General features: G+C 39.2%; 1 protein-coding gene across 1 annotated transcript in view; it reads right to left on the reverse strand.

Annotated features, from left to right (window-relative positions):
• abca12 (ATP-binding cassette, sub-family A (ABC1), member 12) overlaps nucleotides 1-20,748 on the reverse strand; it is a 58,291-nt gene that overhangs the window by 10,563 nt on the left and 26,980 nt on the right. The window contains exons 36-62 of the mRNA XM_063496776.1: nucleotides 20,404-20,572; nucleotides 20,034-20,225; nucleotides 19,525-19,664; nucleotides 18,807-18,926; nucleotides 18,562-18,652; nucleotides 17,820-17,999; nucleotides 17,028-17,343; nucleotides 16,315-16,429; nucleotides 15,700-16,029; nucleotides 15,237-15,306; nucleotides 14,997-15,131; nucleotides 13,915-14,073; nucleotides 13,641-13,824; nucleotides 12,825-13,043; nucleotides 11,962-12,158; nucleotides 10,644-10,801; nucleotides 9,705-9,938; nucleotides 9,412-9,544; nucleotides 8,333-8,579; nucleotides 7,010-7,099; nucleotides 5,896-5,983; nucleotides 5,612-5,739; nucleotides 4,804-4,891; nucleotides 4,357-4,465; nucleotides 2,491-2,545; nucleotides 786-963; nucleotides 534-649 (exon numbers count right to left, since the gene is read on the reverse strand). Of these exons, the coding sequence (XP_063352846.1) occupies nucleotides 534-649; nucleotides 786-963; nucleotides 2,491-2,545; nucleotides 4,357-4,465; nucleotides 4,804-4,891; nucleotides 5,612-5,739; nucleotides 5,896-5,983; nucleotides 7,010-7,099; nucleotides 8,333-8,579; nucleotides 9,412-9,544; nucleotides 9,705-9,938; nucleotides 10,644-10,801; nucleotides 11,962-12,158; nucleotides 12,825-13,043; nucleotides 13,641-13,824; nucleotides 13,915-14,073; nucleotides 14,997-15,131; nucleotides 15,237-15,306; nucleotides 15,700-16,029; nucleotides 16,315-16,429; nucleotides 17,028-17,343; nucleotides 17,820-17,999; nucleotides 18,562-18,652; nucleotides 18,807-18,926; nucleotides 19,525-19,664; nucleotides 20,034-20,225; nucleotides 20,404-20,572 (4,241 nt within the window). The remainder of the gene's footprint in view (nucleotides 1-533; nucleotides 650-785; nucleotides 964-2,490; nucleotides 2,546-4,356; nucleotides 4,466-4,803; nucleotides 4,892-5,611; nucleotides 5,740-5,895; nucleotides 5,984-7,009; nucleotides 7,100-8,332; nucleotides 8,580-9,411; nucleotides 9,545-9,704; nucleotides 9,939-10,643; nucleotides 10,802-11,961; nucleotides 12,159-12,824; nucleotides 13,044-13,640; nucleotides 13,825-13,914; nucleotides 14,074-14,996; nucleotides 15,132-15,236; nucleotides 15,307-15,699; nucleotides 16,030-16,314; nucleotides 16,430-17,027; nucleotides 17,344-17,819; nucleotides 18,000-18,561; nucleotides 18,653-18,806; nucleotides 18,927-19,524; nucleotides 19,665-20,033; nucleotides 20,226-20,403; nucleotides 20,573-20,748) is intronic.

Raw genomic sequence — 20,748 nt, forward strand, 5'->3', positions numbered from 1 at the left:
TCCATTTTTGAAAGCATTCTTTGTTTACAGCATTTTTTTCCTGCACAGTACTGTATATTTCAACTAAACGTGGCATAAGCAGTCATTACTGTACAGACCATTATCCTAGTGAACATTTAGGCCATTAGCAGTCTCTTTAATTTACCTCTTTATGAAGTGGTAGCAAAGATTACCTGCACTAAACCTTTCAATCTGACTGCTTGTCTAACTGCTACTTTGCTATTGTGTTGCATCCATATTTTGTGACATTGTCATGTTCTCTGACCTTAGCCATTAGTTAGTATTAGAATATTATATGACAGAATGATACCCAAATTAAGTTAAAATAAAATAAATGTTTGCTTTCATAATGGAAAGCAATCCAGTAGTATAGCTACTGTAGAGAGAACAATCTCTAAAAGATTGTCTTCCAAAATTTTCAGCCACACGAAGGACTGGTTCATTATCAAATACATTTTTGTCAACAATATACACTCCAGTACAACTACAATGTGACTACAATTGGTGAATCTACTTTTTTCAAAGTTACTGACCCAAAGAGCACCAGGAGGAGAGTGACGGCACCCAAATTTTGGCGTTCTGTAAATGCTGGAATCTGGAAGGCAGCAATCACAACAACGGTCGCAGCTACGGGGACCAAATAGATGACCTATGGGAAAAGGTGGGGCACGGTGCAGCAACAGAAAGTCACTTCATTTAATAACTTTTAAAAAAGATATATGGATGAAATTAAGTTGAACACATGGTTTTCAATATTGTAACCAATTTAAGAAATATGACGTTACCATGTCATAGATGAAGTTTACAATCCAGTAGAAGGACTCGCTGATGCCAGCGATGTGCTGAAGCCTCTTGGACCCTCTTTGGTGCTCAGTGACTTCATAGATGGCAAAACTGGCTGTTGTAATTGAGAAGCCTGTGAGCATGCACACAGCCACAAGGATGTGGAGCAATCCCTGGACACTGTGAAGAAAAGATCATCCAGGTGAAGTGATTAAATACCATTAACCATTGAGTTATCATGAATAATGCACTTATCATGTTACTGGGCCATATATTGTGTTGTGTTTTTTTATTTTTATTTCAAACTTTCTTTTGTTCTGTTCTTTTAAATTAAAACGACTACAATAGCAACAACAAAGGGTGCAGAAGAGTGAATATAAACTGGCGTTCAACCAGGTGTATGTATTTTCTGAAAATACTAGCTCACGTGACTCATTTGAACTACTGAGGAATCTCACAATGAATGGAATCCCATTAATAACAAACAGCTTTGTGAAAAAAAAGAGACGCTTGCGAATCATCTTTGACAAGATAACAGCAAGAGAAACAGATCACTTCATGCAGAGAACAACTTCACACTGCTGTTGCTGTACAGTCAGCAAGCCAAGGGTGTTGCTGTGAGACTGCAGAGCCTATTGTCCAGATTAGACCCCAGAAATCCAGTTGAAGCTTTGATCCCCTCAGTTCGTCTTCTACCCAGCGTGTTCATTTAAACTTTCTTGATGCCAAGCCAGTACCTGCTCGTCTCCAGTGCTCTCTCGCCTACCCTGGATTGCAACTGAACTACTTTTACCACTCCCCTCTGGCTGGGGCACAACACCTCAAACTAAACACAATGAACTGCACGAAGCTGAAAAGAGGATGAAGATGAAGCTGGCAGAGTGTCCGAGTGGGAAGGAGTGAGAACAACAGAGAGGGACATGTGGTGGGCGTTTCAGGGCAGCACTAACTACAGAGGATAGCCAGGAGCGACAGCTACAGAGCAGGCTTGTTATCAAGACAGCCAGCATAGCCTTAGATTTTCTCTCATGGGCAAAGCTACTATATTGTGAGAATCAAGACATTTAGAGTAATAAGTCTGCTGTATCTTTAACACAGCTCAGGGCAAATCAATACATCTAGTAAGGAAGCCTAATATCACCCATTCAGCTGCTACAGCATCTCAGCAGACTACACCTATTAAAGTTTTACACAGACACTGAACATAAATGTGACATATGTGGAAAAACTGACCAATAACTCTAAAATTGCCAGTAAGATGCTTAGTAGTAATAAGGCTCTAGAGAGGACAGACCTTCATGAGGCCACAAGGTCAATCCAATCCACTCTCAAAATGATGTATTTGATTTGATCCTCTGGAACATGTGCACACATCCATTTAAACTAAATCTCTTTTCCACCTTTACCGAAATATTCATTCCAAAACATTCATTAAATTGGGACTCTGATCAATACTGTAAGCTTAGGGAAATCAATTTAGAGAATCAAATATGTATAAATAATGTTGTCATGTAGATCCTTGCCCTGAATCCACCTTGAATTAGATGTAAAAAAAAAACCCGAAATCCCCAAACACATGAACACATGATTAATTGGGGAATATTTTCCCAGATTAAGATGCAAATACAGATCTATTTTTCTAAGATTATTTGTCTAGTAATGCACTAGCAGTCAATTCTGCAGAAGAATTTTAAGCATGACCCTTACACTATATCTTCATCATCCGCCCGTCCAAAATAGGGTTGGCTGTAAACTGAAATGGCTGTAACAGAAAGAAACAGAGTACTGTGTTAGCAAAAGAAAAACAACAGCATGCAAACTATTTTTCAGCACAGGAAGCAAATGAGCAATGATATTCTCTTAGCCTAGGACACAGTCAATTGAAAAATATAGCGGAAGATGATTTCATTTGCCAGTGCGCACAAAGGAAATTGAATTTTCTTTATCATTTTTCTGGGTCTTCGAGATGCTCAGAGACATGAACTGTAGCCCTACATATTTTGCATTTCCTGAAATAGGAGTATGAGTTCACCTACAGCACAGAAGCCCCAAAGCAGGCTGCAGGATTAGCATTACTCAAGACAACTTTGATGAAATTGATTAGTACCACTGCCTAAAACATCTGTAATTACTGATACTACAAGACGACTGCACTGAATTCAAATGTTCCCATACCTGTTTTGTGCATTTGCAATGATAATTATCAAGAGTTTTACTAATAAGTATATGTATATGCCACATTTAACCCACAGATATTATTTATGTTGTCATAGTGGTTTGAAAATAGGCAATAGGCTTTAAATTTGTGCCATTTCTTTTCTAAAAGAAGTCCCAAAACCTAAAAAGCAAATGTTCATGTTTTATTTTGATTGACACGTAGTTCAACTGGCTAAACTAAAGAAATTGATTATCTATACTATGTTTAGTTCTAAGAGACTCAAGCTGAGCATGTGTTTTCAAATCACATCTTCTAAAGGTGGACTATTAGACAGGTGAGAAAATCAATGATTTCTGGGGGATGGGTGAGGAAAAACTTGAAATAAACAACACAGTTGCAGGTAGGAGTAATCGGAGTTTATGATCTGGACAGTAGTGTTATTGTACAAATGCACCAGTGGGTAATTGTAGTCAGAAATCCTGCAAGAGTGAGATGAAAAATCTGTTTGATGCAAACATCCAATGGGGCCCAACCCCAAAATTAAACTGTAGTACACAATGCAAAGGTTAGGATATAATTTTTGACAGATAAAGCAGTCACCTTGAAAAGTAATCTCCCTGGATCTCCACCCCGGACAACCCCTGCCACCGCTTTGAGTTTGCTGGTAACATTTAAATGGTTACACTTTACCCTCCAGCACTTTTATCATCCACTGGGGAATAAATATGTGTGTGTGTGCGTGCCCGTTCTGCTATTCATACATGTTTTTATGAGCAATTCTATATATGCATTTGTGTATGAGTGCATGACTGTGTACTCCTGCCTGCAGGCAGATGGTCAGGATAATACTCAGAAGCTGAAACAGTACTGAAAACGTGGGCCAGCCTCGTTTCTCTTTAGCAGATCTCCCCAGTGAGTGGCACTCATCAGTATTCACCATGCATAGTGATGTGAGCGTAAGGACACACAGCACCCCCTGGCTTTAATCCAGTGAAATGAACCATGAGTAAACACACTGTTTACAGCTTTCTTTACTGTATGTTTAGTATACAAAATGCACCGGGCTATCAGTGAGGGGCAGCTTTCTAATACTGATGTGCCTCTCTCCTGTGCAGTCATGTCTTTTTCAATCTCTGCCTTACCCTATCTTTGCATTAACCAGTGTTTTGTGCCTGAAGGCATACAATAAAATACCACAAACGTAACATACATATACGGTACATTTTCTAAAACTCACTTTAATCACATTACAGATAAGAGTAAGCTGTGGCCAAAATCAATTTCAGTATTCCAAAAGTTAGATAAAACTGATGTTTGCTATTAATGCATTTGTTTGTACAGAATCCCCCATCAGCTGAAGTGACATCTCAAACATGTGTACTAAGACTTTTATTTCTTCACCAATTCTAGCTTACCATATTTGCGTGGATCCTTGTCTGCTGGCAGATTGGAGCGTAGGATGAAGTTGTTGAGGCTGTTTAAGTATGCTGGCATTGTGTGGTGACCCTCAGGGTTGAACCAGACCTACACTCATGCACAGCAAAAAGCAAAAACACAGACATGCATAAAAACGAACATCATTCACAATACTAGAGATCAGGAAATGTAGGTATACTATATATTAAAACAACAAAAACACTTTAATAACACAAAGAAGGCAGACGTCTTCATCTATGCTGGCACAATTCGTGCAGTAAAGCATATTTATGATGAAAATGATGGTGTAACAATTCAGCTCCATTTCCATGCACTGAGTAAACACGTTTGATTAAGACGTCAGGTTTTAACTCTTGACAACTAATCAGTACGGCAATTAATCTGAGAATGAGAAAAGGGGCAGGGAAGCAGCGGGAGAACGTTACCTTAGACAGCGTACGGTTTTTGGGCACTGCTGTGATGTCCATTTTTAAGTCCGCTGGGAGTGGCATGCCAAAAGCAAAACCACCGTACCTGGAAAAACAAAATATTGACTAAAACAAGGAGCATGGCTTGATGCTGAGAAACTCGATGTAACACACTGTGATTTTCACTTGGTTGTTTTGCTTTTAATCAAGAGTAAATTTTCAACATATGCAGATGAGAGACCCATTTCAGGGTAAAAGCACCCAAGCCCAAATTATAAGTATGATTACCATTATCAACAAGGTGCTAGAAACCAATCTGTGTCAAGCTGAGAAATCAGGAAAACTATGCCTTTAGGCACTTACTAACTATTTTTCATAATTAATTAGATTTCTGCACATCTTTTTTTGGTAAAACACCAATCATTCCATGCAACTGAATACTGTGAAGACCATTTAAAGCCTCCCAGATGACTAACAAACTTTATTTCAGAGACTGCTTGCAGAATTCCGGAATTTCATTTAGGTCAATCGTCTCCTCTGAATTAATAAAAAAATTAAATGAATGAAAAGATTTGCAAACTATTCCTAACTATGTTAGCTCATTTTAATGATGTAATGTTATGAAATATGATTTAAAATTGTGAGCAATATGCCACACAAGTACTTGAATGCTGAAACTTGAATGTACTTGAACATTGCTTAATTCGGCTCATCTAATCAGAGAATACTTTGACTGCAACACAGAGTACAGTAAATTATCAGTGAGGCATGTATAAAAGTCTCACTATGGCTTCATTAACCACATGGATATATAGGCTCCATTCACCTGTTCCTTATGAAGTCATTGGCTGTAGCCACTAGGTAGTTCTCCACATTGATGCCATTCAGATCATAAACAATCTGAGATGAAGGGATCTCCGTATGGGGGGGCTGGTAGTTGTCTTTGTCACAAATCTGCAGTGCAAAGAAAAGATAAATAAATATCTTCCCTTTTTCAAAAAAATGTGAGCACAGGAAACACATCTATGTGCTGACACACACACACACACACACACAAGTGAGAACACAGAGAATCACTCAATTCCACTATTCTCGGTGACCTAGTCTCACCTGTTCTTTCTGAGTGCATTTGCAGATGTTGAATCCTTTCGTGCTGTTTCCACTGAATCTCCACTTGTTTGTGTTTCTTGTGCAGTCACTGAAAAAGAGGAAAAAAAAGTTTCACCAAGTGAAATGAAGTGAGTTTGCAGTAAGCGGTACATACCACAACACTCTCCCTAGACACACCCTAGAAAATATTTTGAAAGTGAGGAGATATGATGGCCCGCTAAAAGAAAGAAAACTGTAAAATCTAAAACCGTTTATGAAGTAGCTGTAGGCTTACATGATTTTTGTGAGATCAGGATCTAAATCTTTCCTTTGATAACAGTTTTCAAAGCTGTTAATGTGTGCTGTAATATCATATTGTGTGAAATTTCTGTTTGTGTGGGCTGATGTTCAACTCCCACGCATTTTGCTCTCTGCCAAATACTTTCAGGGACACTCTGTGCAGATCAAAAACAGGTTGCGGCAATATTATTTGCATACACACCTGTTACTTTAGATTTCTAACACCAAGTAACAATGATCATAATCAGAGGATGATGCAATATATTTTCTATATATGTAAAAAATGTAAATGCAGTAATCAGTCATTGTCCTGCTGTAATAACTGGACATGATGAGCAGACATGCAGGCTCTTTTTCCACGACAGGGTCTCTCTCTCTCTCTCCCTCTCTCTCTCTGTCCCTTCTCTTTCTCTCACTCTCTTTTTTTATTTGGCTGAGAATTTTAAAATGCCTCTGAGGTCTGGTTCATGAGTGCCAACATTGATTTGAGTGCCTGCAAGGGGAAAATCTTCCCTATAAACACGGGGTGTTTATGGAATACAGATGATGCTCTCACATCGCAGAGTCCTGCTGCAGGGTTTCAGCCACATACACTGAGCAGAGCAGCAGAGAAATGAAGAGTGGAGGGACAGGAGAGAGACCAGAGACAGCGACAGGAATTGCAGAGAGGAAAGCCTTGTAAAATAAAGATGGAAAGAGACTTGGATGAAGTGAAATATAAAAACGCTGTACATTTGACAAAGGCTTAAATACATAGAGAAAGCCAGTACAGGAATCAGCATGTCACTGATAAAAACAAACAAAAAAAGATGCCATTAGTAGTATAATTACTTACAGCTTATCAGGCTTGTTGAGGCAGGTGGTGTCCATCCCAGGGAATGACATCATGGTGTCTGGCAGACGCTGTGAGTTGGGATTCTGGTTGCTATAGAATCAGAAAAGAGTTAGCCTTGACTCGGGAACGCCAGATATGTTACAATAAGAGGATGTAACAGACACAAAAGGCTATTTCATGAGCATTCACTAAGCAGACTGCTAAAACTGATAGCCAGCCAGCCAGATTTTACTTAATTTATGTGATGATTTGGGGGCTAAGGATCAACAGCATTTAACTACTAACTGAGATATTCTAATGGTTACTAATGTAACCATTAGAATGGCTTCTCTGAGCAACTAGAGAAAGAATGAGGACATTTGACTTGTCACTTTAAATTTAAGTGGATTTGTTTTATTTACCATTCCTTGCATTAAAACGCACACAAGTAGCCTCATAAATAAAAATCATATTACATTTGCATCACTCTTAGAAAAAACTAAGAAAACACAGTGTTCCAGGAAAGTTCCAAAAATGTTGAAACGCTGAAGCATCTCTGACCCTAAACTACCTATAACCTTCTTCTGCACTGCAAAAAAACCAGCTGTTACTGAGATGAATAATTAATTATCATTTTCAATCCCTTTTGTATATCAAACTAAAGAGGACTGGGAGGAGCATCCATACGGTCTCTGATACAGTTTGGCACCTCAGCATTTTCTCTCTTGCTACACATCCCCTTGATCAAACAACAGCAGATCGGGAGGATGAAGACATCTTGCAATCTCCTGACACTCCTAATCTCTCTTCCTTTGATCTCACATTGTAGCCGTCTTCATCGCAAACATCTCTTACCCTCACATAGTCTCTTGTGCTCTTGCATTTTAAGGTCCACATGCCCTTCAACAAACTACAGGATCAAATCAAAATCCTTTTATAACAAGTGTGGCATGCCTCCTGCAAATGATGCGGACCCCAGTGAACCTGTCGAGTAAGGTGGTGTATCAACCATTCAGTTCAGGAAGTGATTATCAACATTAGTTATGATATTTGTCTGTAGCCCTGTGGCTTATGTGATTTATATGGTTCCCCAGATACAGTGTCCAAAAGTGTGGGCTTGTTTTATATTGCTACTTTGGCAAATCATAAAACTACTTTCCTCTTTTCCAGTAGAATTTTCACTCTTCTGTGTTTATTTGTTGCTAACTCAAAAACTAACTTCCTGAGATATTCTCAACTATTTCAAACATTTTTCCCCCATAGAAGCACATTTATTTGCCCAATTAACTTCTGTTTTGTCTCTTTTTATGGTTTAACTGTATTTTCACTTCTGCGGGTACTGACCTGAAGAAGGAGTAGCTTGGTCCAATCTTGTAGAGCGCAGGGCTGAGCTGTAGCTCAGGATAGTGCTGCACGTCGCTTTTGATAGACCCCAGGCTCATAGCAAACACTACAAACAGAACAGGAAGCAGGATTTGGGAAATCAGGCCCTTCCAGTCTCTGCGGCTGTGGTGGAATCTCTTGATCAGGATGGCTGACATTTGCTGCCAGGCCAGAGCCATGCCGGTCACTGTGGATGAACTGGTGAGTTCTGAAACACACAAAAGGAGAGCAGAGTGAGGAGAGAATGATTTTGGGGCAAATTCACTTGCTATCTTAGTACTTTTATGAAGCCTTCATAGTCTTTTAAAGACAGTAAAGCTAAAGGCTACCATGCAGACACAAAAGATGACAGTGCAATCCATCAAGAAGACCGCTCCAGTTGTAGAAGTTGTAGAACAAGCTCAGCAGAGTATTGGCAAAATATTTTAGGTTGTCTATGAAAACGTCAAATTTAAAATAATGAGCTCAGGTAAAAACACAATGTTTTGAAAAGCAGAGACTCTGACAGCCATTGTTCCATATGTGGCCACCTTTAAGAAATCAATCCAGTTAATTTGTGAGAGAATGCAGAGAATTTGTGTCTTGTTGGACCTGGTGGTGTTTATATTTAAAGTGTAACCAAAGCTTTTATAGTAATCTCTTATTTCGCTTTAATACATGCATGACTGCTGGAAGTGGCAAGTGTTAACTCTGAGGTCTAAAGGTGTGTGATGCTGAATAAATGTTATGTTGATTATAAAGTTCAGCCATCTATTCTCTGTGTAGTGTATTTTCAGTCTCTTGTTTTCTTCTATATGATTAAAGTTACTGTTGAATATTAACAGAATTTAACTTTTTTGACTATAAAACCTCTGTCATTTAATTTTCCTTGTCTTGACGTTGTAGTATATACTGTTTTTTATCAGTGTTTCTTTGTTTCGTTTTTTTTATCAGAGGTATCAGTTTAGCAGCTTTTTTTTATTTTTACAAAAAGAAGATGACAGCAATTGGTTAACAAAAACAAGCAAACCAACAAAAACAAAACAAAACAGTGAACTCACTGATCCTGTCGCTGTCACTGTCGTCTAAAGACAAGCTGTCGATGGATATAGTGTCGGAAACCGTCTCTGATATAGATGGGAGGCCATGCTCAGCTTTAGCTTCTGTCTGTCCATGAGTCAGTTGGAGGAACACCTGCAAATATATATAGAAAAAAATATATAGTATCTGTATATGATATTTTTGACATTTTAGGGTTTATGATATGCTGGCAGATATGTTAGTATGATAAAGTTTGGATCATATTAACAAAAGGGGCCTTTAAATGTACCTCGGCATCAGTGTGAGAGCTTACCTCCTCTAGTGTGGTGTCAGAGATACCATAGCCCCCCAACTGTAGAGCATCCAGGTTGGAGTCCAGTGCGGTAAGCAGAGAGCGGTATGAGGAGGCGTTGGATGAGTTGAAGGGTGGCAGGGAGTAGACCAAATCATTGCCCTGGGCTTCTTTCAGTCGTGCTTCAGGTACATGGGCTTGGACAAAGGCTTTAACTTCAGCGCTGTCAATCTGTTTATTTTCTGTGTTTTGCACCTGCAAGTAGAAAAGATTAGGAAAGTGAAATCTTACTTATAACACACTACCTAACTTATAACACACTGTTCCTGCTTTTCAGGATTTTTTACACAAGTTACAAGTGATATGACTAAGCAAAGCTGAGATAAACTTGGAAAAACTCACTTTTTTCCTCACACTGTCTGATGGTTTCTGCTTTAGATTGCTGAAATGACTGACTATCATCATAGAGGACACTTTTCTTAAAGTACAGAATACTGACAGAAACTTCAGGTTTGATCAAAATATACAAAATCAGATCGTTATTTATCCATGAGAGGGCATCATTTCTATGTGTCCTAACATAGTTCATGTGGCCCTTTTTTAATATGTCTGATACAAATTGACCTATTGCAACATGTCATCTGGGAAAAGATAAAACCCTGGGTTTCGTTTTACACAAACAGTCCAGCTCTTTCATAAAAGCTTTTGGTGAAATGTTACGCCTGTGCTGACCATTTACTTTGCAAGATGCCTCCCTGCTAAGAAACATTCTGAGTAAAATGCATCAGAGGTAAGCTGCTGTTCTCTCATTTTTGGAACCAGTTGTCTGCTGGGAAAGCATATTTCACTAAAAAATAAATAAGTGGAAGTAGATTTTCATTAAAATTTCATGTTGTGGAAAAAAGCTGCTGTAAGCATGAGTCTTTATTGCTTCGACTGACATGGCGATTAGATGATTACCTTTTTGGTGAGGGTGAGTTTGTAGCCTTGGCCTAGCTTTTCTTTCAAGTAGAATGGGGATCCACAGCATTTTAATCCTCCTTTCTCCAGGAAGACGATGCGGTCACTCAGCACTTCTGCTTCGTCCAGGTGGTGGGTGGACATGATGATTGTGCGGTCTGAGAGGGCACACATATAAAAAAAAATTACACATGCAATATTACACTCTTCTTTAACAGGTAAATCTTACACAAATGTAAAATGGAGGTGAAAATTACAAAAAAATAATCTGTAAGATTGTATTTACCTACTAAGCTAGTCTGTAAAGCTTTGTCATACTTTTATGGCTTCAGCAACTCCAAATAAACAAGCTAAAAAGCAAACATTACAAAGACAAATCCAAACACAAGCTCTATCATGCAAACACATCATAGAAACAGGCATAGAAACAGCAAGAGATGTGGAAGATTTATTTTGAAACAGATTTTTCTGGCACTAAAATCTCCCAAACGTCTCAGATGACGCCAATTACATGATATTTCCCAGAAACATCTGCTAAGAGAGCCTAAAAATACCTCTTCATTTATATTAAAATTATGCTTCGCTAAAGTCCATTCACAAAACAAAGCAGAGAAAAGTCCTGCAGTGAGCTGCAACCTGCAGGTTCACAGCTTGTTGCCCACCGTGTTTCTTAGAAAACAGATAGGAGGGTGCGTGTTCAGAGGAAAAACCCTAGTGTGAGACTTTCGGTTGTCTGTGCATTTTTAATACTAACAATGCACAAATGCAGTGCAATTAGTTTTTTATGTACTACAGAGATTTTACATTGTACTTTAAGGGTAGTTTTAAAAAGGTATGAGCTACACACATACATACGTACTGTATTAGAAAATAGAGCTACAATGTGCTTCAAACGAGTATTTGAGGGAAACCTGGTCTTTCCCTCAAAGACAAGGATAGACAAATACAACAGATTAAAAATATATATATATACAATTTGGTATATGAGTTATATAAATGCAAGGGTACACAGGTGGGTATTAAAGGGCTTTAAAAGCAATCAACCAGTCCTTAAATTGTATTCAAAAACAAACTGAGTCAGTGTAACTCAGACAAGTGAGATATTTTCCCTGCACCTGGTGTTTGTCACCATCCAGGAAGGAGAAATGAGGATGCGCATTAATAAAACTACAAAAACCAGCGATTTATACAGACATGTCAAGTTAAAGTTGGCCCACTGAGACTGCATATGTGCAGGTCTCAGATTTCCTGTGATAGAAAAAACTTCATGGGGATGTTTTTTCAGTGTTCAGTGTTTGAGTGTGCCTGTCAGACTTACTTTTCTTGTGCTGGATTACAATGTCCCAGATGTTGCGCCTGGAGCAGGGATCGACTCCTGTAGTGGGTTCATCCAGAACCACCACGCGAGAGCCCCCTATGAAGGCGATGGAGATTGACAGCTTGCGCTTCATGCCGCCTGATAGGGTGCCCACCCGCTTGTGTCTGTGAGCATACATCCCCGTGTCCTCTAGGATCCTGGCAGCAAAGTCGATGAAAAGCATTTAGGATGGAGCACATGTTAACTTTTTTTTTTCAGTGCATTACAACCCAGTTTGTGGGTTGTAGTTCCATCACTTCTATCAGTTACTCAGCAGGGGTTTCACATTTCCTGAAACCAGGAGAGAGGTACATTTCTTGCCTTTAAATTCACTGCTATTCTGCTTATATAAGACCATCTAAAAAAAGTCACATGAAGCAACTTAAAACTCAGAGTTTTATGGTATTCTGTTCATGTTTTCCTGCAGAAGCACATGGTTTATTTGACAGCTCTAAAACACTAAAATAAGAGCGCAATTCAAAGACAACAGGGATGCAATTTTTTTTTTTTTTTTTTTACTGCAGACTTGGAAATACACTATATAGCCATTACTGATTTTCAAATTACCCCTGTATAACCTTTCACTCTTGTGAAGCACTGGCAATTATTTCTTATGAAAGTCTCGTAACCTCTGCACATATTTTCTTTTTATTTGAGGGCCATGCCTTTAACTGAGCAAAGGACGGAGTTTAATGATGTACATATAAAACAGCTTGTAAAGAGAATCCTTGTAACAGGTAAAATATATCACCAAGGTATCATCCTTAAAACAGAGCATCCTTTTATACACTGAGCATATCAAGCTTCCTGCTCTGGTCACTCACGTGCGGACTTGTTCATGTAGTTCTCTGTCTGACCAGTGTGGGGCCTTGATCTGTCCATACAGCAGCAGGTGCTCCTTGGTGGTCATGTGATCAAACAGGACGTCATACTGCATGCAGACTCCTAGCTCCCTGCGAACGTTCTCAATGTTTGTCTGCATGTCTCTATCGTAAACCTCTATGGTTCCCGAAGACGGGGCAAAAAGCCCAGTAAGAAGAGACCTACACAAAGAATACATGCATTTGTTAACAAAATTCACAATAATGAATAAACAAATTCAATTTTTATTTCTCAGATCAAGTTATAAATGACAGAACATGCTCAAAAGACTTTTCATATACCAGGTGGCACATGAAAGGCTGAAAATGCCCTTTCCTTTTGTCCTATCTGTTAGTTTTCATATTTTCTCCCTGGCAGTGTCTTCTTAAATGATGACTTATTGTTCTCAAAAATATCATAGGGCATAAAATCCCTTCTTGGTTTTTGTTTTTTTCAGTGGTGTTAAATCTCATTCTGCCACTGCACTCATTGTATGTTTCCCTTGATAAGAGCGTCAGCAAAATGAGTCGCATTTAAAATGTAAATGTAAGTGCTCTAGTTGATGAAGACCCGTCAGGCGAATCGCTACCACAGTACATTTGCTGTGCCAGATTTGGACAAAACAATCTCCCTGTCAGCATCAGAGCCTTGGAATGATTAAAGGGATGCACAAAATCTCATTTTAAATTGGATCATTTTGCTGCCACGGAGGGTGTATACAGGGTGGTCAAATGCATACTGATATTTAAAAAGGAAAGGAACAAAACTGCCCCACTTACATGGTGGTAGTCTTTCCAGCTCCATTGTGACCGAGCAGTGAGGTGACGTGGCCCTCATAGAAAGAAACATTAAGGTTTTCAATAGCCGCTTGGTCACCATAGATCTTGGTGAGACCATGGAGAGCAACGCCAACTGGGAGCTCTGAGAAGTCTTCCCCAGTCTTGGTGGAAAGAGCGCTCTTTCCTGTGAGAGACACAGAGAAGACAAACTGTAAATTAAACAGCAGACAAGAATTCCTTGTTCCTGTGTGTGCCACATTATAATTTGACGCACCTTTTCCCTTGTCATTGGAGAAGGCAAGCTGGTCATTCTGCATGATGTTTGTGAAGAGAAGTCCTTTGGCCGTATTCTTCTTTGGTCGAACACAGCACAGGTCAGCCCAGAAGGAGAGTTTGAATGGGAAGTACCACGGAGCAGGAATGCCATATTTTCCTAATGGGTAAAATAACTGCAAATAAATCTCACATACACAAAATATTTATATTTACATACCTGTTTACAGATGGGACTACTAAACAAAGTAAACCAAGCTAAACCAACCTGCATTTGCTTCAACTAGAAGCTGATTAATGTACACTTCACTTGATATTTTAAGGCAACGCTTACACGTTCGCCTGTAAGTGAATTCTAACCTGTGTTATTCTAATTCTATTACTTTACTTTAAGAATAGGATGTATATAAAAGATGGACACAGCCACTGTTATCCATTGGTTGCACAGTGGTATCTTTTTAAGGCTTGAGCTGAACATTTTTGCTGTCACCATCTTTTTGAAACCAAGCATGCAAGCTTGGATCCCACTATGGAAGCCAGGGAAACTGCACACTCATACAGAAGCAACCTATCAAACACTAGGAAACAGATGGATGCCACAATTTACAAAATGAACATCATGCTAAATCCAGTCCACAAACTCATGCATCAAGGGAGGAGAGAGCTGTTTTCCCATAGACGTCTATGCAACCAGCCCCCTGCTGGCCATGAAGAAGAATGCACTCTTCAATTCAATTCAATTTTATTTATATAGCGCCAAATCACAACAACAGTTGCCTCAAGGTGCTTTATATTGTACGGTACATTGTACAATAATAGATTCAGAGAAAACCCAATAATCTTCCACTTTTCTCATCACTTTTCTGATCAACAGACTACACTTATATTTTATATACAGTGTATATATCAGCTGACCTGACAAAAAAGACTAGCAAACAAAAACTCTAAAACATAAATAAATAATAACGATTGGCTTGACAAACTATGTCTGATGTACTAAAATGGCCACAGGACATCAGCATCAATAGCTGAGTGAAAGAGGTAATAAATTTGTTCTTTTTTATTTTTTGTGCCCCAATTTACCTGGAAACACTGTGCGAATGTAAGCCCCAATGGTGAAGTAGAGGATAGAGTCGATGAGCATCAGCCAGCACAGCCAACCGAACGAGGCTGTGTCTCCAGCAATGGGCGAGGAGTATGAGTTGCTCCATTGAATTCCTAAAGAGGTTAACATAATGAAAGTTTTATGCTGCCTTCCACTGATTCACTTAGCTCACATATCAAAGAGATCTTGATGGTAGTCAGATGTCTACATGCTTGTACCTTCTCCTTGGGCCTCGTACCGAGACATGTACTGACTGGCGTAACTGAAACAGGTCGGGGAAAACAATCCCTGTCAAAAAGACAGAGGGAAATCAGACAGGATGCAAAACGAGAAGCAAGAAAAAGGAGCAGCAAAAATATATATACACACACACACACGTATATATGCATATATATGTGTGTGTGTGTCTGTTTATGCAGATAGCTCCATATTGGGGGTGACATTTTTTGAGACAATCCAATCAAAAAATCATTCATTTTGTAAAATCAAAAAACAAAAACGTGTTCTAAAATGGATAGAATAAACAACATTTTCAAATGAAACTAACTGTCACTATATCTTCTTCTACATTATTTATCTTTCCAAACCAAATTACATTACTTGGTATTTAAATTATTACACAGTATACAAATGAGTTTCATATTCTTTAATGATGACAAATGAGGTTCACAGGAGGCTTACCAAGGCACTCTTCTGGATGAGCGTTAGACTGCCCTCCAGTGCGGTGACGATGATGAAGGGGAAGAAGCAGAGGATGTAAAGCAGGCTGCCACTCAGGCCGGCGATGTAGGTTTTGTCAAAGAAGGAGCTGACAAGATAACTGAAAGCTAAGATGCTCAAGCCATAGTCACACAGGTACAGGAAAATGAGGAAACCGTCACTGTTGGGCAGGATTTTGCCGTGCTTCAGCACCAGTGTCATGATGATGATAGTCACCAGCAGGTAGATAAAACACTCCACGAACCAGGCAAAGAAATGACTGAGTGTGTTGACTCCCATCATTTTCATGTACTGTGAGAAAAACATGAAGAGAAAAAAACTTATGAAACTGTCAAAACACATCCTGTGCCTGTTTTGCCAGTGGTGACTGTCAATAAATATGGAATGGAATTTTTGAAAGTGAAAAAACAAAATAAGGAATTACATGACTAAGAAAATAAAATTACGTTTTTCTTTTTAACTTATCACGCTGTCTGTTTACCCAAAATAATTTGTATTTACAAATGACTGTGGGTGACTAATTACTTTTTGGAAAGAAAAACAAACCTTTTTCTTTCAGGGAAAAAAAAACATTACCTCATGCAGCCTCAGTTCTCTCTCATGCACAAGTTTCTTCACGAAATCGGCAATAAACAACACCCAGGCTACCATCAGCATGATAGGGAAGACAAAAGAGATGGCCTCCAGGTACCTGGGGAATAGAGAGATGGCAATTGTCAATCAAATTCCTTGAAAACGTCCAATCATTGTCAGCAGCAGCAGAAGAAGACGCCTATCATTCAGTCACTGACTTGACAGATAGCGGTAGAGCAACATTGGGGTAGTTTGCAGATTCTGCCAGGAATCTTCAGATCCTTGTATTATTTACACAAATAAATGCCTTTCTACTGTATTTTTATTTTATTGACAGTCATATCTGGAGCCTGATAGACAGGCTTTTAGTACTTGCCATTGTACAGATTTAATATCCATATTTCACAGCTATCATATCAGAAATTGTGCAACTGAGTAATAAATCAGAATGAGGGAAAAGCAAGGATCACTACATCTTATAGCTGGTCACAAGGCAGCCTGCTAGAGTTTGTGGCCTGCTCATTCTTCTTATAAGAGATATCAGGAGTATCTTATGTCACACTTGAAGGCAAGCGCAAGCATACATATTAGGTTTGAGCATGATCTATTGGACAAAATGTGGCATATTGATGCCAAAAAAACTTTGGACTAGATACATACATATATCTATCTACCAAATTTTATGTGAAAGTTAATGCATGAATTATGGAACTCACTCATCCCGGTGATAGCACGGATAGGGGAATGGCTGCAGCTGCACGGCTGTCTCTTTGGCTTTCTGTCCCGTCTGTGTCTCAATGATAGCTCGATCAATGCTCTCCTGTAGGTAGATGAATCCCCGGTTGTAGCGCATTGTGTTTCTGGCTGAGATGTACGACTCCTTGACAAAAAACGGGTTCCGGGCTCTGTCAGTCCGCATTACATTGTCCATATGCATGCGGATAGTGTAGCTGACTTCGGGAGGCAGAGAGGTTGTGGCATCACGCTTGTTTCTGGATGAGTCTGCATCTTTGGGAAGCTTGAAGATCACACCTGAAGTGCAGATTGTACAACCTCACTGTTAGGTTACCCAACTAACTTCGTAATTCATTACCCTAAATACAAAGTTGCAGGGTCACATTCCTTGTATCTATCTCATCTTAATACATTATCAACAGCCTGTAGAGAAAGCACTAGTGTCTAACCCAGAAACTAGTTGAGAAAGGCACAATAACAACCTGAGTGGCTGTAAAAGTGAGCTGTAGTCATTTGCTATTCTGAGCCTAATGGGTGAATCATTGGAATTTCCCCTATTATTAAGGTGAGATCACAGTTCTTTTCTACAGCATTACACTGTTCTAGGTCAGTTGTGTTCTCATGCACATAATTTCATCTGTTAAGGAACTTTAGATTAACTGAAATTAACTTTCACTCAAGCAGATTAGAAACCACTGCTGGTCCTAGATACACGTGACATAGTCTGGTAGATCTCATCCTTTCACACAGAGATTCAACTCATATTTACTCACTTGCATAGAGATCACGGTTTTTGGCAAGTTCCTGCGCTGCACTGTTGAGCTCGTCGGCAGAGTCAAAGCCACGGTATCGGTCAAACTTGATACAGGAAGAGATGTCAACCATCAAGGTGGATAAGGTGTTGATGTGATTCACTACCTCTTTGTTCTTCTCCAGCATCAGCGTCATGTTAGCTTTGAAAAGAATGAAATTTAGAAGTTTAGTGACAGGATTAAAACTCCAGGTGCAGTTTTATCTTTGATGGCAATAGAGTGCACCACTTTACATCGCAGCTCAGAAATATTGTGGTAATTGTGGAGTACATTTGATAATAAAGGTGGAATAATTTATTCGTACCATGTAATTATCAAAGTGATGGGTTATAACACATTGGCTGTGACAATGCACTAACATTAATAAAATTTTTATGTCAGCCAGCAGAAGCAACTATTTGCCTCTTCCAGGAAATGCTCTGCCTTATTATATGGTAACTCAAATAGACACAGTCTGACAATACAAGTGATCAAATTAAGTGTACATGTATGTGAACGTCACACCTGGGAAAAAATGAGTGACTCAAGAAGAAACAGCCTAAGAAATCCATGCAGAAATAAATCTAATGCTTCCTGTAAAGTCTCATTTTTCACCTCTTCTATGGAAGTGTGGATATTTTACCAGTAATAAGCGAGATGGGAATGTAAAGGTAAACGTGGTATATGCAGCTTACAAAAGTAAGACCTTCAAATGCTCACTTACAGAAGCTGCTGAGTGTCTCCTGCATTCTGTCTACATTGATGCCTGTCTGCATCTGAATGAAGTTCTTCACAAAGGGATTGCCAAGGGAATTCTGCAGAAGGGGAGAGAGAGTGGAAAAGACAACATCAAGATTCAGCTGCAGAAACTCGTTGAAGACCACTGCATAGTTTATCTCTATATTTTCATATGACAGCAAGCCAGATAGAATAATCAGATACAAGGACGACGTTTTTGAGTTTTCATACCTGCAGCATTGGCAAAGTCTTTTTGAGTTTGTTCGCAGACGTAAAGAGGTACTTGGAGGATTTTATCCAGTCTTCTGAATATTGCCTTACATTTGCAAAATCTTGCAAGGTGGCATTGGCCTGAGCAGTGATAGGACAGACAAGAACATGTAAAATAGTTGGTTATGTGTATGAAGCTGTGAAGGTGGCAGTGTACAAAAAAAACAAAGTCAGACTCGCTCAAAACAGAACTACAGTGGGAGATGGTGATGCCTACAAATAAGTGTGTATCTTTTCAAATTTTAATATTTCTTGTTTGCTACATGCATCTGGGGGTGAATGAATATTAAAAGATTAAAATAAACTAAATAAAAAATATCTAGAAATAGCAGTGATAATAACTCTAGCAAAAAAAAGGCCTCAGATGAGGGATTTTGAAGGATTAGAACATAAACTTTGTGAAGGTCATGGAGTCGCTAATCCCCAGTTAAAATGTTTGAAGTGAAAAACAAGGGCAACGGATCAGAAAGGAAAGTGGAGATGACTATACACAGGGCCAGCCATGATCTTGCAGCTGCTGGCAGGTGAGTACATAAGTAGTTTAAACAGCAAAGCAACACAATACTGTCAGTCAGCAAGGTTCCCACTAAACGCAATCCATCAGTCTATTGTTGTGTGCATGGAGCACAAGAGCTGACTTTAGATGCATTTGTTCTTTTATATTGCATATATTGTATACCTTCTCTATTATGGCTCGTGTGCTAGGTGTATCAGGTGTGTACAGGATTTGTCCCATCAGCATTGGCTTGAGGAAGGCCCAGGCAATAGCTCCTCCTGTGGTGTTGACCATGTCCAGGTACATGTTCATACAGAAGGGAGCTACACAAAGACACAAAAGAGGAGCAGATCAGATATACAGCATTTTAAAGTGGAGGAGGCTTTTTTTGCCTGACATGCAAAGTCACAGGAGCTCCAAATTTTATAACAGCTTTTCAACAACTGGCTAGAATTGCTCTCCGCTTGTTGTGGGTAGAAAAGTATCACAGGTACTGAAATTGTGCACTTTATCGAGATATCCTTGTTTTAAACTTGTTTGCTTTTGACTGTGGCTCTTACATAACTACTTTTGCTGATTTACAAGAAAAAAAGAAAGAAACTAGTAATGGAACTGTGTGAATCAAGAGCAAATATACATGAATGCAGAGGTGACAGAGTTCCATTTTAAAATCTATTCCCTTCAGAACATACTGGCATTCCGTGGTATCTTGAACCTCTCAATCATCTCCTCCCTCTGTGGATTGTTGGTAAAGGAAGGGTCCGAATCTGAGACGAGGGGCAGCTTGGAGATTCCAAAAAGAGCCTTGATACCATTGCTGCACAGCGCTCGAGAAAGGGTAACGAATGATCCTGCGCTGGAAGTAGTGGACCTCCGCTGCCTCACTGGGTGTGGCTAAAAAAAAAGCATGATGCTGTTACTTACTATCTGATTCAGTACTGTGAATGCAGCAGAGTACTTAATCATTCACATTGTTTGCTTGGCTAGGTGTAAGTTGAGTGATCTCACAAACATGAATATATTATTGATAAAGAGCAGTAAAGGTGGAGCAGTTAAAAGAACTCACTTGGTTCAAATGGTTGTTGGCTGTCAGGTTGAGGTTTTTGATGTTGTTCAGGTAGATTTGCAGTTGGTTAATGGCAGGAAGCATCTTGTCCATCATGTCTGTTATAGCCTCAGCCACCCAAACCATGATTCCCACCACAGTCTGTATGTCGTCAGACAAAACCATCTGAAAGAAAAAAACATTTAAACACACTTTAATCACTGTTACACTTTTTTGTCTCTGTTGCCTTTAATATTTTACAGGGTTTTGAAAGCATGGGTCTACCACTACAGTATAACACCCAACAAATAACTCATTTCGGTGATTAGCTAATATCGTGTCACCAAAAACCACAGGGAAAA

Source organism: Pelmatolapia mariae, linkage group LG16_19 (genome assembly GCF_036321145.2).
Source record: "Pelmatolapia mariae isolate MD_Pm_ZW linkage group LG16_19, Pm_UMD_F_2, whole genome shotgun sequence".
Classification (NCBI taxonomy): Eukaryota; Metazoa; Chordata; class Actinopteri; order Cichliformes; family Cichlidae; genus Pelmatolapia; species Pelmatolapia mariae.